Source organism: Candoia aspera, chromosome 1 (assembly GCF_035149785.1).
Source record: "Candoia aspera isolate rCanAsp1 chromosome 1, rCanAsp1.hap2, whole genome shotgun sequence".
Classification (NCBI taxonomy): domain Eukaryota; kingdom Metazoa; phylum Chordata; class Lepidosauria; order Squamata; family Boidae; genus Candoia; species Candoia aspera.
This window is the reverse complement of record NC_086153.1, coordinates 59612214-59630124: the sequence shown is the minus strand read 5'-3', so window position 1 is coordinate 59630124 and position 17911 is coordinate 59612214. Positions and strand designations below refer to the sequence as shown.

Sequence of the window (17911 nt, the reverse complement as noted above, 5' to 3'; positions counted from 1 at the left end):
CCAAATGACTTGGAGCTGTGGCTGCTAGATTAACAAGCCAGCATGGCTTTCTGCACAACAGAAAGGTGAATGAAGAAACTGTCCAATATAAACCTCATCCTGTGAGGTTAGATGTTGTCACAAATAATATATGTAAACATTAGTTAAATGTAAGAAGTGCTATCTGATATTTAGGGGGGGGGAAATATCCCTTTACGGGAACAGTGGTGGTAGCAAAGCTATTTTATTTTTCTATAAAATTGTATCAGCATAGATTATTCTGATGTTCTGAAATTCTGGCGATCTTACAGAGTTATCAAACTTGCTCATTCTTAAAAGAATTGAAATTGTAAGTGTATATTTGTATGGGAGTTTTTTATGACCTACTGATCTAGCATCATCCCCAAAACAAAGCTATTTTTGTTCCTAAAATGTACACCTTTAATATTAACTGGAAGTGAAACACAGAGAGTTCCAGTGGCAATGAGAATCTATCTGAATTTATTTCACTGCCAGCTGAAACTTGCTTATGTGGCTGAGGAAAGAAGTGGTATATGTATTTTTAAAAACAATTAAACTGCTTCAAATAAACCATTTGGGTCAGAAAATAGTCTAACATCTAAAATATATGGCTTTACTATTTCTAAATTAGAATGTATTTATTTAGTAATCAACCTTTAATCAATAAAATTTAATTTAATTTAATTAATCAACTGTTAAAGTAATTCATTAGAATTTAAAACCAACTGAGACCTATGATTTAATGTCTAATAATAACATCCCACCTGATACTCAATGATGGAATTTTATTAGAGTCTAGTACATTTAATTGAAGTGCAAAAGCTGGCTTGCAGCTAAACCTCAAAAAAACCAAGATTATGGCAACCAGCTTGATTGATAACTGGCAAATAGAGGGAGAAAATGTAGAGGCAGTGAAAGACTTTGTATTTCTAGGTGCAAAGATTACTGCAGATGCTGACTGCAGTCAGGAAATCAGAAGACGCTTAATCCTTGGGAGAAGAGCAATGACAAATCTTGATAAAATAGTCAAGAGCAGAGACATCACACTGACAACAAAGGTCCACATAGTTAAAGCAATGGTGTTCCCCGTAGTAACATATGGCTGCGAGAGCTGGACCATAAGGAAGGCTGAGAGAAGGAAGATCGATGCTTTTGAACTGTGGTGTTGGAGGAAAATTGTGAGAGTGCCTTGGACTTCAAGAAGATCAAACCAGTCCATCCTCCAGGAAATAAAGCCAGACTACTCACTTGAGGGAATGATATTAAAGGCAAAACTGAACTACTTTGGCCACATAATGAGAAGACAGGACACCCTGGAGAAGATGCTGATGCTAGGGAGAGTGGAAGGCAAAAGGAAGAGGGGCCGACCAAGGGCAAGATGGATGGATGATATTCTAGAGGTGATGGACTCATCCCTGGGGGAGCTGGGGGTGTTGATGACCGACAGGAAGCTCTGGCGTGGGCTGGTCCATGAAGTCACGAAGAGTCGGAAGTGACTAAACCAATAAACAACAACATTTAATTGATGCATTTAATTGAGCGCAATCCTCATGCTACTGAAATCTCAGCAAGAGTGCGCTATTAGGTAAAGGTAAAGGTTTCCCTTGACATTAAGTCCAGTCGTGTCTGACTCTAGGGGGCGGTGCTCATCTCCATTTCAAAGCCGAAGAGCCGGGTTTGTGCGTAGACACTTCCGTGGTCATGTGGCTGGCATGACTAAACAGAATGCCGTTACGTGCCTGCTGAAGCGGTACCTATTAATCTACTCACATTTGCATGTTTCGAACTGCTAGGTTGGCAGGAGCTGGGACTAGCAACGGGAGCTCACCCCGTCACGTGGATTTGAACCACCGACCTTCCAATTGGCAAGCTCAGCAGCTCAGCGGTTTAACCTGCAGCACCACCACGTCCCTTGCACTATTAGAGTTCATACAATAAACTTTTAAATTTAGATACTCTCACTGGTGCGATGGAGTTATGACCCCTATACCCCTGTAGACTGTAAGGGTTGAAATGGGAAACAGGCAGAATCCAGCACACTTTTCAGACCAGGCAGAACTACTGTACAAATGTACAACAGCCTGGGAAAAGAATAGCCAATCTGGAACAGTGGAGGTTTATTGCTGAGCCTGGCCTAAAGTTTGAAATGGATGTTCTTGATGTTCTTTATTAATCTTACTGAACATGACTAACGGTCAGAAATAATCAATCAATCAATCAATCCTATATTCTCTGAGGAGCTCGAGATTTCTAATCCCTATTTTAGGTAGCACTGCAAGATTTTTAATTATGGTTTATTATGCTAAACCAAAAGAAAGCAAATACTTAAGGCTTTCTGTTGTGTGTGAATCTGGTCAATATATTCTGTGCTGTTATTAAAAAAAAGTAGAAACATTTGCCTTTTAAAGGAGGCTTACAGTTCAACATTGGTCATAATGTTGAACTGTACCAAACAATAGTTGATATAATTGTATAAATCTGTATACTAAGAATAAGTCATCTGAATTATGACCACCATGAGAAAGGGGGAGCTCCACTAAAATGTATGTGTGTATGTGCTTTCACATCAGTGTTGACTCCTGGTGACTGCCTGGACAAGTCCCTGCAGTTTTCATGGCAAGATTTTGGAACTGGTTTGCATTCATTCATTCAATCAATTTTTATCCCACCTTTATCATTTTTATAAATAACTCAAGGCGGCAAACAGACCTAATACTCCTTCCTCCTCCTATTTTCCCCACAACATCAACCCTGTGAGGTGAGTTGGCCTGAGAGAGAGGGACTGGCCCAAGGTCACCCAGCCGGCTTTCATGCCTAAGGCAGGACTAGAACCCACAGACTCCTGGTTTCTAGCCCAGCACCTTAACCACTAGACCAAACTGGCTCCTTAGGGTTGAGAGACAGTGGCTGGCCCAAGGTCACGCAGCTGGCTTCGTGCCTAAAATGGGACTAGATCTCCCGGTCTCTAGCCTGGTGTCTTAACCACTACACCAGACTGGCTCTCCAGGATAATGGGAGCCTCTTAAACCACTCAGTGAATGATCAGGAAGAATTTTCATTCATAAAGAGTACTGACACTTTTTTGATCATGTAACAGAATAGTTGGGTTCAGTTTCTCTCAGAAACAATTCTATGTCTCTACCAACACAGCATTGTAGTGGTATGTCTTATTCTTTGGAGTGTTTGCAGAAGTGGACACATTAGTCAAGATTAGTATATGTATTTATTTTAATGGATGCTAAACTGATAGCCGGTACGCTTGCTGCTAGCGAGGACATTCGCTGATGCTTCTTCTGATGGTTCTTTGAAAATAAAATTCCTGACAATCACTTTCTGAAATTTGGATTAATGTACAAAATGTGTACCATGAGTTTAAGCAAGGAGGTTATGAAAACAGCGATTCCATATGGAACGTCCTGTTCATGTAAGTCAGGGTTTTCTACAGTTGTTGCTATAAAGAACAAATATTGACCAAAGCTAAATTCAGAACAAGATACAAGAGTGCTGTCTTGAAGATAAAATTCAGATTTCAGGAATTATGCAAAAGTAAACTCATTCTTCCCATTAAAATGTTTTACATTTTGGGTGCATTTCCAGTGAAACAGTTTCATCTTTAAAAGTTTTTAGGTTCTATTGTTATTTCACTTTATATATAGATTAAAATGTATATATTAAAAGTGGCAATCTTACTTTTCTTTTTTCTCCAATCCAATTCCCCAAAATTATTACTATTATTCATGGAGGGTGGAGGATATTGCACAAATTCATTTATTGTTTTAGGTGGTCATGATACCATGACATTTGAGAAGTCCTGTTCTATATAGTGCTGCTCTGGGTATGAAAAATAAATGAGCATATTCCACACATAGCCGAAAATAGGACAAGGTGCAGCTGTTTTAAAGAGCTGCAGGTAGGTGCTATGATCATGCCCTTGTATACTCTGAAGTACCTTTTTGGAATAAAATCAGAAGTGTTGTATTACCTCTAATACAACACTAATTACCTCATACCTCTATTAAAAATATAAATACACACCAATATATTAAATTGATGCCATATAAGAAAGAGTAACCCCATGCTTTGTTGTTGTTTATTTGTCTAGTCGCTTCTGACTCTTCATGACTTTATGGACCAGCCCACGCCAGAGCTTCCTGTCCTTCCTTTAACTCCATGCTTAAATAATGCATATTCATCCCTACATGCTGAGTAGTAATGAAAAAAAAAAAAAACTTCCAAATTTGAGATCAAATGATCAGCTAGCATATTTGCTCTCTCACTAGTTCTGAGCTCTTCATTCCATATCATACAGTAAGTTCCATATACGGCACAATGAAAGAAAAAAAATCAACATGCTATTATAGAAGACTTCAATATACCTTTTCGACGGACAATGAATTCAAATTTAGCTGGCACCAATGTGTCCAAGCTGATATTAATGGCATCCAGGCCAGCCTCCTTCAGCCGGGGTAAGAGTCTGGCTAAATTGATCCCATTGGTTGTGACAGAGATGGTTTTCAACCCTTCTAACTTGCGCAGCTGAGCTGAGAAAATGCAGTGGTGACAAAGGATTAGCAAGAGAGAAAACTGTATTAAAGTGTAAGGACAGGTAAACAGTACAGGGAGGAGAAAAAAATAACATGGCACTTACATATATAATATTATAAGATTTGGGGCATCCTACATGTAATTATGGAAATCTGTACCTACTTCTCTAAATTTGGTGATCTGCAGATTTTAAGAAATGCCTTATTTGAACCACCACCTATAATCAAGATGAAGGTATCAATATACTGTATATACTCATGTATAAACCCATCTGCAGATAAGTCAACCCTCCAATTTTTTAACCAAACTACCATGAAAAATGCGCCACCTGTAGATAAGCCAACCCACAATTTTCATAGTATTTTGGTTAAAAATTCAAGGGTCTGCTTATCTGCAGATGGGATTATCTGCAAGTATATACAGGAAATAAAGGTACTTTTAAAAAGTATTATGGTGTATACTCACAGATAAGCCAAACCTGATTTTTTAGGTGCATTTTGACACCTAAAATTCTTAGCTTATCTGCAAGTATACATGGTATTCCAGGGATCATAAGATGCACACTGATCTTGGCTATCAAGTGTTCTTGTACAGCAGGCAAACCTACAGATCTAATTGAATTCTCAAAGTACTACCTGTAACAATCTCCCACAGTGTGACATAAAGTATCTATAACAAGCATACCTATGATGTCCACCACATCAGGCCGGATGAGGGGCTCTCCTCCGGTCAAACGGATCTTGTCCACACCTTCTTTCACAAAGAGTTTGGCAAGAGTGATGATTTCCTGGGTGCTCAACAACTCGGATTTGGGAGTTAGCTGAACTCCTTCCTCTGGCATACAATACTGACCTGAAACATGCAGTCAAGAGTTTTAAGACATGTCTGTTTCCCAATTACCTTATGAGAAGCAAACTTAATTTCCAAGTAAGGTTACAATATTTTGCTTTCCCACTCTTCTTAATGTACTTTCCTTTCCCATGATCTGTAAGAAACCACAGAGATGTGACTATGAATGAAAAATCACCCACACATCTCCATATGCTATAGGCCACATTAAATGCTACAGTCCCAGGAGGAAACTAGCTCCTGGAGGGTCTTGAGATGTGGAGGCTTCAGCTCCCTGGATTCTACAGGAAGCATGGCCACGGCTGAGAATGCTGGGACCTTAACTGTAGCCCTTCTGTAGGGCGCCCAGGTTGGGAAACACTGCAGTAACTTCATTACGTGCTTCTGACAAATTGGACTGTAGTTCCAAGACGTTTATGTGATAAAAAGTAGTCTTTAAGGTGCTGTTCTTGTTATCTACATACTTTTCTGTGTTCCATAACCAAAACAGAAGAGAAGGAGACAATTCCTAAAAGTGCCAACACTTATTCAAATCCAGCTTATGTTTTGGTTTAGTAATGGAAGTGATAATCTTTCAGGTTCCCAACTGCTCCAGGGGAAAGAAGATGTATTGTCCAAACAAGTTGGACTAGAATATGTTTTGACATAATTGCTCATTTATTGCATTCAGTATCTTTGTTTCTAGTTTCACAATCTAATTAAATCTGCAGGAAAGGAATGGCAACTTGGTCTATGAGACATTGGCCCAGACAGCTTCCATTAGCATGTGAAACAGCACCAATGAAACAAATGCACTTTTGGGGTTGCAGTGTGTGGCATTGCACAAACAAGTCTTTACAACAGTTTATTTAATTTTATTTATTTACTATTTATTATTTTTATAAATAACTCAAGGCAGTGAACATACCTAATACCCATTCCTTTTCCTACTTTCCCCACAACAACAACCCTGTGAGGTGAGTTGGGCTGAGAGAGTGTGACTGGTCCAAGGTCACCCAGCCGGCTTTCACGCCTAAGGCAGGACTAGAACTCACAGTCTCCTGGTTTCTAGGCTGTTGCCTTAGCCACTAGACCAAACTGGCTCTCAACATATTAGTTGAACATATATGTTGCTAAACATACGTCGACTAATAAGATGTTATAAGAACAAAACTTTGCATTTTATAACTGAACTTCTATTGAGAGTAGACTTACATCTGAGGTTGCATTTCTCAGTTAGGGAGATTCTCAAGTAGTTATGGTGGCGTCCAAAGCTATCAGTCAGGAAAGCAGAAAAAGGGGCAGCATGTTCAGATAAGAAGCGTGTTCTTCTTGGGACTGCAATTGCCTGTGTTACAAATAAAGTTATTTTTCACTTTTGAGATTTCACTGAAAATGTTTTGATTCTATTGAATGTAGAAATGGGAAGGGATGGGGAATATAATTAAATGAAGGCACGTAACTCAGTTTGGAGTGCCCAATGTATTTGCCTGCTCCTTTGCATTCTAAAAGCCATAGCATTCTACATGATAACCCAGATTGTCAGTATCAACACAAGAACTGGTAGAGCAAAGTAAGGCATGAATTGCTTAAATATATCTTTATTATCTAGGCATTAAAATCTTTAGGAGGTATGTCTGGTGAAAACACAAGTGAGGATCTTGTAGCTGGCTGCTCCAATTCTTTGGATTGCCTTAACAAGGTTCATCAGACTAGACCACTCTCTGCTCCCAGGCATTTTATTTATTTATTTATTTATTTATCAATCAAATTTGTCACCGCCCATCTCCTCCCACCAGAGGGACTCTTGGCGGTTTACAATGGAAGTAATCAATTAAAACAATAAATACAAAATACAAATGCAATATATAAAAACATAAATACCATTAATAAATAACTATAAAAATAGGAGTAAAAAATAAAGTCCAAGTGGCAAGATCTAACACAGGCCATATACTTGAGGTGCGCTCTAGGTTTTTTGGACTTGTAAAATCTAATAGTCTTCTGGACTATTGTTTATTCTGAACCATTGAGTATCTTCGTCTTTTCACCAGCACTAAATACAGACCAACATCACAGAGAAAAATAATCCAAGAAATTATGGGATAAAAATAATTGTCTGGCCCTAAGGCAAGACAACTAAATATACCTATAATATACAACTATTTGTCAATTCAAAGTACTCTTAGGTTCATGATGTTCTAACAAGTGACATGAGTATGTATCTATATATGTATGCATGTATGCAGGGGGAAGAGAGAGTTAAGATGTCTAACTATGTCAAGCAGAATCAGCTACCACTGGAATTCTTTCTTCAGGAGAGGCTAAGATCTTTAGAATGAAGTTCTATCTCCAATATGTTCCTCTTATCAATATTCTTTTGAGATTTCATATGAGAATCACTCCTCTGCCCTCCCCTCCCCTAAACCCTAGGAAGTTTCCATCAAGATTTAAATGCAGACATTTACTTCTCACATGTAATGGAATTTATGAAGTTAATGCACTTGAGTCTATAATTCAGGAAGATTTAACAACCTTGTTAAAACTATACAGATGAGTATTATAATCATGTAGTTGTACCTCTTGAAGATCTTCTAGTCTGAGAGTCAGTGGCCACATTTAGTGTTTGAATGGCATTCAGATGCATGCACTCTAAAAGCTGAGCAGGATAGAACCAGAAGAAAAACTAAATTTAAGTTCAATTTATGTACAGTTAATTTGAGCATCCTCATTTAATAACTGTCCTATTCTGTCATGTTAAAAAGCAAAAGTCATGAGCAACTTTGGAAAAACTCTGGGGGTCGCATAAGGCACCAAAGTCACTGCACACCCTTGACCAAACCCAATAATGGTCAGCCAGAGCCCTTAGAAAGGCATAGGCAGGAAATTAAAGCAATTGCCACTCTCTGTTCCTCCTTTGCACCTTCAATCCATAGGTCATGCTAGCTGCGGTTTCTAGAGTTTGTATTCTAATACACCCATCCTTGAAGGACTGCTATCATCAGGGACCATGAAGAAATGCCTTTCCTCTCGCTGCCCTCTCCTTTGGACCAATGCTCTACCTAAGGTCAGATCAGCACCAACCCTATTGGCACTTAGGAAAGCTGCCAAGACCTGGCTGTTACAGAAAGCATTTGGGAGTTGATAGCATGGTGCATTCTCATCTTGCAGTCAGTGATTGGTGCTACTATGATTTTTTTCCCTTAGTGTGATTATAAAGGTTTTGTGGCTGTTTGAATTTTGTTATGTCTTACGGTTTTTATTTTTTCATTGTTTTTATTTAACCCTTTGTATTATTTGTAAGCTGCTTAGAACCTTTGGGGGGATTGAGCATCATATACATTGATAAATGCTTATTTTCTACATATCCAGAAACCTTTTCATGATTACAGTGCCCAAGACAAGTACCTGGAGTCCTAAACTTGCATATTTCATTTTCTAACTGCTGATATTTGTATTTGAATTCTAGCAATGCATTGCCACTTCTCAATTACCATTCTTCCAATAAATAAATAAATAAATTGATGATTAGTAAATCCATTCATTTGTCCTTCATTCTTGAAAGACATGTCAGAAAAATAACAAGCATTCCATGGTTGGAGAAGATGGCCTCCCAAGACATATTAAATAAAAAGTTTATTGAGTCATGCACAACTCCTAGTGAATTCATTGACCTATCCATTTAGTTTTTTGACAGCATTTTGGAACCACCTTCTGGGATTTTTAAAAAAAATTACAGTTTAGCCTAATGTCCTGAGATTTTCTGGTGGTCTCCCATCCAAGTGATAAACAGGTGTGTCTCTTTTAAAGAGGAGCCAAGGTTAGCTGAGGCACCAATCCCTCATATCTACAAATTTTTGATGATCTGAGAAACTATAACTAGTTCAATTCTTAAAATTTCTCCATTTATTTTTTGGTATAGATTTTCACATATAATACATCAATTCTTTTCTGAATAAGTTGTAGCCTTCCATCACAGCATTTCATGAGCCCCATTTCATCAAATCTCAATTATACTTAGGAAATAGATTGATATTGTCTGATTTCCCATATTCTGCACATAAGTATAAAGTCTGCAACAGCTTGTAGGTTTTAAACTGTAGCCATGCTAAATGCTTAACTTTCACCTCCTTTAATTACCTCCGCACATCCTTAATTTATACTAGCACATGACGCATGTTAGAAGCTGAACTATGCAGAGCTGAATTTTTCTGTCATAGTTCACCTAAAAAGTTTCTTTGAAAGTTTGCATCAGAGGTTAGGATACTACAGTGTTATGATATCCCTGTGTACAAATTGCTGTGTCACTGAAGTTTGCTGTGGACAGTCCTGCTTTGACCTACAATTGATTTTATTTTGTTTGGACATGGGACCTGAAATCCAAACTTCCAACTTGTTCCAAGGAAATGTACACACTGTTTAACCCTGAATGCTTCAGTGAAAGGTTCTGGGAGGATTAGAAATAATTATGCATCAGCACCCTTGTACAATTACTTCAGAGAGATACCATCTTACTGTAATGATTGCCCCAGCCCAAATACTCAGACTCACAAGAGGCTGCTATATGAAATCTGATTTATTTAGGAACTTAGGACAAATACAGAGAAAGCTGAGAATGAGCAAAAGCGCGCCAAATACAAACTTAAACCCTTGGTGCAAACGTATCCCGCCTCCCTCGTAACAGCCCCGCCCGGCACAGGTGCTAGCAATCATCAGAGCTGCTAGCCTGGGAAAGTAACCTTGAACGCAGTAGATAATGCAAATACATTCCAGAGCAAAGCCAAAAGATAAATACTCCCATCCTCCCAAGAAAGATGAAACACGCATCCAGCTAATGACATGCGAAACATTACGATGTATCAAAGACATTGAAACGGCGAACATGACATACCGCCTCCCCAAAAATACACCTAGGGACCCGGCTTAGTGGGATAAGCAGAGTGGAAACGGGCCACTAGGACAGGAGAAGCCACATCTGGTGCAGCGACCCACTCCGGATGAGGGAAATGCTTCCAGCGAACTAAGTATTGCAGAGTATTGCGAAGGCATCTAGAATCTAAAATTTCTTTAACTTCAAAGTGTTGCTGACCATCAATCATGATGGGGGTTGGAGGTGGAGGTTGGTGATGCCAGCGGTCAGAACGAATAGTCGGTTTGAGCAAACTGCAATGAAAAACAGGGTGTAAGCGTTTGAGATTATGAGGCAAGTCAAGTTTAAAAGTCACAGGGTTAATTTGAGCGGTAATGGGGAAAGGACCCACAAATTTAGGAGCCAGTTTCTTAGACGGTTGTGAGGACTTAATGAACTTAGTGGAAAGGTAAACCGAGTCTCCGACTTGAAACGCCGGCTGAAGGGCACGCTTCCGATCAGCATAATGTTTGTAATCCAATTGTGCATCAACTAATGCCTTTTGAATCACTGGCCAGGAGTCTGCTAGTTGCGTTGCCCAATCACCCGGGGTGGTTGAGCCGCCTGGAGGTTGCGGTAAATCCGGGATAGGTACAAAGTCTCTGCCTTGGGCAACACGAAAAGGGGTTTGACCGGTGCTTTGATGAACCGCATTGTTGTAAGCCACTTCTGCAAAAGGGAGGAGGTCTACCCAGTTGTCCTGTTGGTAATTCACAAAAGCTCGAAGATACTGCTCCAGAGTAGAATTTAAAGCCTCTGTGGCCCCGTCCGTCTGTGGATGCCACGCCGTGGACAGGGCTTGCTTCGTTCCTAAGAGTTTGAGGAACGCCCGCCAAAATTGCGAAGTAAATTGTGTGCCCCTGTCCGAAATCAAGCGGGATGGACATCCGTGTAATCTGTACACGTGTACCAGAAAGAGGCGAGCCAATTGACGTGCCGACGGAATGGACACGCAAGGAATGAAGTGGGCTTGTTTTGAGAAATAGTCTTTGACCACCCAAATGACAGTCTTGCGTTGACTGGGTGGTAATTCAACAATAAAGTCCATGGAAATTTCATCCCAGGGGCAAGATGGGGCAGCCACCGGCTGCAGCAGCCCCTGAGGCTTCCCCCCCTTGCGCTTAGACATTGCACAAACAGTGCAGGAGGCAATATAGTCCTTGACATCTTTGCGTAATGTGGGCCACCAGAACTGCCTCCGAACGAGGTGTAGGGTTTTCACAAACCCGAAGTGACCCGCTAGTTTGTCATCGTGTGAACGTAACAACACCTCTTTTCTTAGGCTTTCAGGGACGTAGAGGCGGTCAGATTTCCAAGCGAAGCCTTGGGCAAAAGTAACATTGTCTTTATTTGCCAGCAGCCAAGTATCTGTTTTCAGCTCTTTTAGAAACTTTTGTTGCAACTGGGAAGGAATTGACAAAGCGCTCGGCTGGGCGGCGTCTGCAGCGGGTGGCTGCTGCGCGCGCGTTTGGCTACGCATCACAGCCTGCATACCTAATTGGGGCGCCGTCCACAGGGTGCTAACCACTTCTGGCGCTGCCCCAGAGTCCTGAGGTTGCCTTGACAATGCATCAGCCAGGAAATTCTTTTTCCCCGGAATAAACTTCAATTGAAAGTTGAACCGATTAAAAAATTGAGCCCAACGGACTTGTTTTGGGCTCAGTTTTCGAGGGGTGCTAAGAGCCTCCAAATTTTTATGGTCAGTCCACACCTCAAAGGGATGATTCGCCCCCTCTAACAGATGCCGCCAAGCTTCTAACGCGGCTTTTACTGCGAATGCCTCTTTCTCCCATACATGCCAACGCCGCTCAGTCTCGGAGAATTTGCGGGACAGGTAGGCACATGGCTTGAGGCATCCTGTCCCGTCTTGTTGCATCAACAATGCCCCAATGGAATAATCGGAGGCATCAGCCTGAACCACAAAAGGTTTCGAGGGATCGGGGTGTTGCAAAATGGGCTCTTTGATAAAAGCTGCCTTGAGCCGCTCAAACGCCGTTTGACAAGCAGGCGTCCAGCGCAACAGCGCCCCTGGATTCTTTACTCTTCGAGTGTCTCCCAAACCCTTGGTTCGGAGCAATTTGGTTAGTGGCAAGGCAATTTCAGCGAATCCCCTTATGAATAATCTGTAGTAGTTACTGAACCCCAGGAAACTTTGAAGTTGCCTGCGGGTGCGGGGACTTTCCCAGTCCATGATAGCTTGCACCTTAGCAGGGTCCATTTCAATGCCTTTATCTGAAATTCTATACCCCAAATAGTCAATTTGTGTCTGGTGAAATGCACATTTAGACAGTTTGGCATACAATTCTGCTGATCTGAGTTTACTCAGCACCCTTTTCACCAGAGAGACATGCTCTTCCATGGTTTCAGTATAAATCAATACATCATCCAAATACACCAATACCCCCTTAAACAGATGCTCATGCAGTACTTCATTGATCAATTGCATAAATACCCCAGGGGCCCCAGCCAGACCAAAAGGTAACACCTTATACTGGAATGCACCCAACGGGCAATTGAAGGCAGTTTTCCACTCATCGCCCTCCTTGATTCGTACACGATAATAGGCTTCTCTTAAATCGAGTTTAGAGAAGATTTTTCCCTTAGCCAGATGTGACAACACGTCCTTGATCAATGGCAGGGGATATTTATTGGAAATTGAGACGGCATTTAATCCGCGGAAATCGGTACAAAGTCTCAATGTCCCATCCTTTTTTGGGCGGAAAAGAACCGGCGCCCCCACCGGTGAATTCGCTGGCTCAATGAATCCGCGCGCCAAATTTTTGTCCACAAAGTCTCTCAAGAGAGTCAGTTCCTTTTGCGTCATGGAATAAATCTTTGGCTTGGGCAATTGGGTGTTGGGCACCAGCTCAATGGCACAATCCGTTTTACGATGAGGGGGCAATTGATCCGCTTCCTTTTCGCCAAACACATCAGCAAACATCCGGTACTCCGGCGGCAAGCCTTCCAGAGGAGGGGCCGGGCAATGCGGAGTCGCAGCTGCCGCAACCCCCACCATCTCCTCTGGGGTACCCTTCCCTTCTGTCGCTTGGTAAAACCCATCCCTAAACGTGATAGTCCGGTAGACCCAGTTTATTTGGGGATTTTGCTGAACCAACCAGGGCACCCCCAACACCACCAGGGGACCCCCTACTGGAGCCACGACAAAAGACAAACCTTCCCGATGGTTGCCCAGCTGTAAGGCTACCCGCCCTGTGAAATGGGTGACCGGTTTACCCCCTGCCATGGACCCATCCAGCTGTGTAAAGGCGATGGGTCGCTGTAAAGGGAAAGTAGGTAGCTCCAGAGCCGCTACCACATCGGGGTGCATTAGACACCGGGAACACCCCGAATCAATCATGGCCCATACTTCTACAGTCTTGGATCAGGAGCCCAACTTCAACTTCACCGTGAGAATGCGGTAACTGCCACTCACCGATGAAGGCTCGCGCCCTTCTTCCACCACCTGCCCTGCGGCGCCCTTTAAAGCAGGTGGCTGGCGTTTCCCGCTGGCTGCAGTAGTTCGGGCTCACCCTCATCCTCGTAGAACATCACGTCATCTCCCTCACTTTCAGCCACCGTGGCTTTCTGCTTCCTCGGCAGGGCAGGGGACTTCGTCGGCGGCTTGCCGAGCCGTTCCTCTCCCTTTGCCTTCGGGCACGCCGCCACTCGATGCCCCTCCTTACCACATCGCAGACACTGGCCTTTTGCATACCGCTTCTCTCGCTCCTCGTCCCAGGGTCGTTGCCCGGGTCGCCCCCCGGTGCTCGGTGGGCGACTGGGCTTCGCCTCCCGCCCCGATTTGGCGGTCCTTCGATGGGCGAAGATCTCATGGGCATGCTCAGCCCTTCCCGCAAGCTGGATCCACTCGTACAGCGTGTAGGGGTCGTCTCTCCCCAAGGACCAGCGCAGCACCTCTGTGTTCAGGCCATCCTTGAATAACTCGATGATGGTGGCTTGGGACCAGTCATCCACCTTCCCAGCAAGCGCTTTGAACTCTAGCGCGTAATCAGCCACGGATCTTGACCCCTGCTTAAGTTCTTTCAGAGCTCGCTTTGCCCTCTCTTTCGCCAGGGGATCCTCAAAGTGTTGCCTCAACGCCCAGAGGAACTCGTTGAATTTCTCCAGTTCAGGCGCTTCCGACTGGCACATCTGGACATACCAGTCTGCCACCCTCCCTTTCAGTTTGGTGGCAATGGTGATGATCTTTGCCTTTTCCGATTGAAAAAGCGACCCCCATTCCTCCATGTAGGCTTTAGCATTCGTCAGGAAAAATGAGAGTTTGGTCGGATCCCCATCAAACTTGACAGGGAAGTCTCTCATCCCGCCCCCCACCGGGCTGCGCCCCACCACCGGGGCTACAGGGGTTTGCGCTTCCCGGGCTAGTGGCGGTGCAGGGCCCGGGGGCGGCCGCACAGGCGATGATGCTATTTCCATCTGGACCGTCTGGTCCCCCTCGCGCGTCCGCTCCGGAGACTGCCCATGGGACGAAGGGGTCGAATGCCGTTGGCTTGAGCCTTTCTCTCAACGAGGTCACGTCTAGACTCAGCTGCTTCAGTATGGTTTCCAACGAGTCCATTTTTGACTCCAGCACCCGGATGTGATCCGGGGTGGGGGAGCCTTCTTTGGGCTGCACCTGAACCACTGTGGGGGATAAGGGGTACCTCTGCCTCCAGGATGGACCCCCCGCCACCGAGACATCCCCTTGGGTCTCATCCCAGGTGACCAGCTCACCCGGGGTGGTTACGGTAGTCTCCGGGGCAGTTTTCATGCCCCCGGCTTCACCCTCCGACTCGGAGCTCGCCTCTTCTAGGATGGCTGACAGCTCCCCCACTTGGGACGGTCGGTTGGGTCGCTTCACGGTCGGGTCCGGCTCCCCTTCTTCCATCATCATGATGTCGGGTTCGGTCATCGCTGGCGCTCTCCCTCACAGGGTTAGACAACTTGTCTTTTCCTGGACAGGGGCCAGCGGAGTTGGGATCTTAGATTCTCAGCTTTATGTAATGATTGCCCCAGCCCAAATACTCAGACTCACAAGAGGCTGCTATATGAAATCTGATTTATTTAGGAACTTAGGACAAATACAGAGAAAGCTGAGAATGAGCAAAAGCGCGCCAAATACAAACTTAAACCCTTGGTGCAAACGTATCCCGCCTCCCTCGTAACAGCCCCGCCCGGCACAGGTGCTAGCAATCGTCAGAGCTGCTAGCCTGGGAAAGTAACCTTGAACGCAGTAGATAATGCAAATACATTCCAGAGCAAAGCCAAAAGATAAATACTCCCATCCTCCCAAGAAAGATGAAACACGCATCCAGCTAATGACATGCGAAACGTTACGATGTATCAAAGACATTGAAACGGCGAACATGACACTTACCTTCAGGCCAAAATATGAGAAGTTGAGATCAACTTAATGCCAATTTAAAAAAAAATACAAATATTACAGTTCATTCAGCACATTTACTACTTCAGCCCAAAACCTTAGCTGCAATTACCATCACAGAAGATCTCAAGGGAAAAAAAATCAAATTTACTGTGCCTGATAAATCATTTTTAATATTATTCAAATAGTTAAATATGCTATTCTGAGTAGCCTTTTTCAACCCACTACCCTTGAGAAGTATTTGGTTTCAATTCTTATCTAATTTCAACTGGTTGGCAATTAGGAGAATTGCAAAGGGAATCAAGTTAGTTTTAATCACAAGAATGATAAAATTACGTTGGCAGATTTTTTTTTTTGTTTCAGTTGTTTTCTATATTTTAACCTATACAAAGTGGCAACCCTAGCCTCAGGAAATGTACGTCCTCACATTTCATACAGAACTTTTGCATTAAGTACCACCTAGGCAAATGATATCATGTAAGTACTTGGTTTTGATAATCCTCAAATTCTTCTTTTACATGCTTTTGCTAATTCACAGGGATTTTAGTTCTGAATCCATTCTGCGTGCCAAGACTTGGCTTATATAGAGTAAGAAGAAAGCACTCCTATGCAAGTGAAGACTACTTTTTAAAAAAGGTACTCTCACCGCCCCCCCCCCATTGTAGAATTAGGAGTAATGTTTCTAGGTGAAAAAGCATGGTATATTCTGGTATACGTGATATAGGGTCTGGTTCCTTGAGGGACCACCTGTCTCTCATAACATCTGCCTGGCCAATTCCATACTGCAGGGTTGGTGCACTCCGGGTTCCAACAATGACATCTCTCAGGACCCTGAAAGCACTCCTTTTCTCTGAAAGCACTTGTTTTAGAGTGCCTGCCCTCTAAAACGAGGTTCCCTCCAAGATCCAGATGGCCTCCACCCTGCTGTTGTTTAGAAGACCCGTGAAGACTGGCTCTTATCCCAGGCCTTTGGCAAGGGAGAGTGAAATCCCGTGCTTCATCATGCTTGCCACGGTTTATCTTTTATGTTTTATTGATATTGGAGAAGATGATGATGCTAGGGAAAGTGGAAGGCAAAAGGAAGAGGGGGCGACCAAGGGCAAGATGGATGGATGATATTCTAGAGGTGACGGACTCCTCCCTGGGGGAGTTGACGACTGACAGAAAGCTCTGGCGTGGCCTGGTCCATGAAGTCATGAAGAGTCAGAAGCGACTGAACGAATAAACAACAACAATTTGTTTCATTGTGGTGAGCCACCCAGAGCAGTTGAGAGTTGGGCAGCATACAAGTTGAGTTGTTGAGAGTTGGGTGGCATACAAGTGTAATAATTTAATATTCATACCATATTATGCCACTGTTCGCTTAACTACCATTTCTTGAATAATTGCAGTTACCACGGTTCACACTAGAGCTACTATATCTGGACTGCAAAGAGGTCACGGTTTCCCTGCCCTCTTTGCTGCCATTTAATGCTTGTCCGCATTTTTGGAGCCCAGCTACAGCCCTCGTTCACACAACCCGCTAACTCAGAAAGAAGCAAACCCACACGGTGACTCGGCGTGTTGTGGGAATCCAGCCAAATTCCTCCCCACTTGATCCGCTTTCGGAATATACCGCTGTCCCAGGATTAGGTAATTTGCGCGCTTTAGGGTCAAAGGTATTCCCATGTCACACCCCAGAGGAGCAACCCGCGACTCAGCAAGGCTTCCAGCCGAGTGCATGGGCTTAGAAAGGCAGCGCTGGCCACTCGCCCGGACCGTTTGGAAGGCAAGTCCTTCCTCTCTGCTCGTCCGCCTCACCTGCTCAGAGGGCAATTCCACCGCGTGCTGCTGCTGCTGCTGCCTCGCCGGTGCCCCGGACCGACAGCCCCTGCTCGGCTGGACTCGGAAGGCCCCTCGGAGGAGCAAGCCCCGGCGCCCGCGCTGAGCTACCCTGACAACTGACACCGCTGCCATAGATCCTGACTGAACTAAGCCACCACCCCACAACCTCCCAAGCCCGGGCCTGAGCTGAAATAGCCGGCTAGAGTAACGTGAGTCGAGAGGGAGGGGAGGCAGCGACCAATAGCGACCGAGGAATCCGCTTGGCATGCCGGGATTTGTATTCAGCTGAGGCCTCTGCTCGAGTCCTTGCGTAATTTTGTGCTCGGGTTCCCGGCTATCGGTGTACATTTGCGCAATCCACGTGAGTTGCATCGCCCCTGGGTCTTTAAAGACCAGAGGCAGCGAACAGCTGCAGGCTCCCTGGG

The 17911-nt window shown here is 43.9% G+C and overlaps 1 protein-coding gene across 4 annotated transcripts in view; it reads right to left on the bottom strand.

Moving 5' to 3' along the window:
* MOCS1 (molybdenum cofactor synthesis 1) overlaps positions 1-17663 on the bottom strand; it is a 44467-nt gene extending 26804 nt beyond the window's left edge. For 3 of the 4 annotated variants that reach the window (XR_010068050.1, XM_063304732.1, XM_063304750.1), the window contains exons 1-4: positions 17463-17663; positions 6589-6721; positions 5230-5397; positions 4377-4541 (exon numbers count right to left, since the gene is read on the bottom strand). Coding sequence is in view for 3 of the 4 variants with exons in the window: in XM_063304732.1 (XP_063160802.1) it covers positions 4377-4541; positions 5230-5397; positions 6589-6721; positions 17463-17618 (622 nt within the window). In the remaining variant the exon portion in view is untranslated. Of the gene's footprint in view, positions 1-4376; positions 4542-5229; positions 5398-6588; positions 6722-7953; positions 10537-17462 lie in introns of all 4 variants that reach the window. The other variant, XM_063304742.1, reaches the window with a different exon arrangement.
* Between the last annotated feature and the right edge of the window lie 248 nt (positions 17664-17911).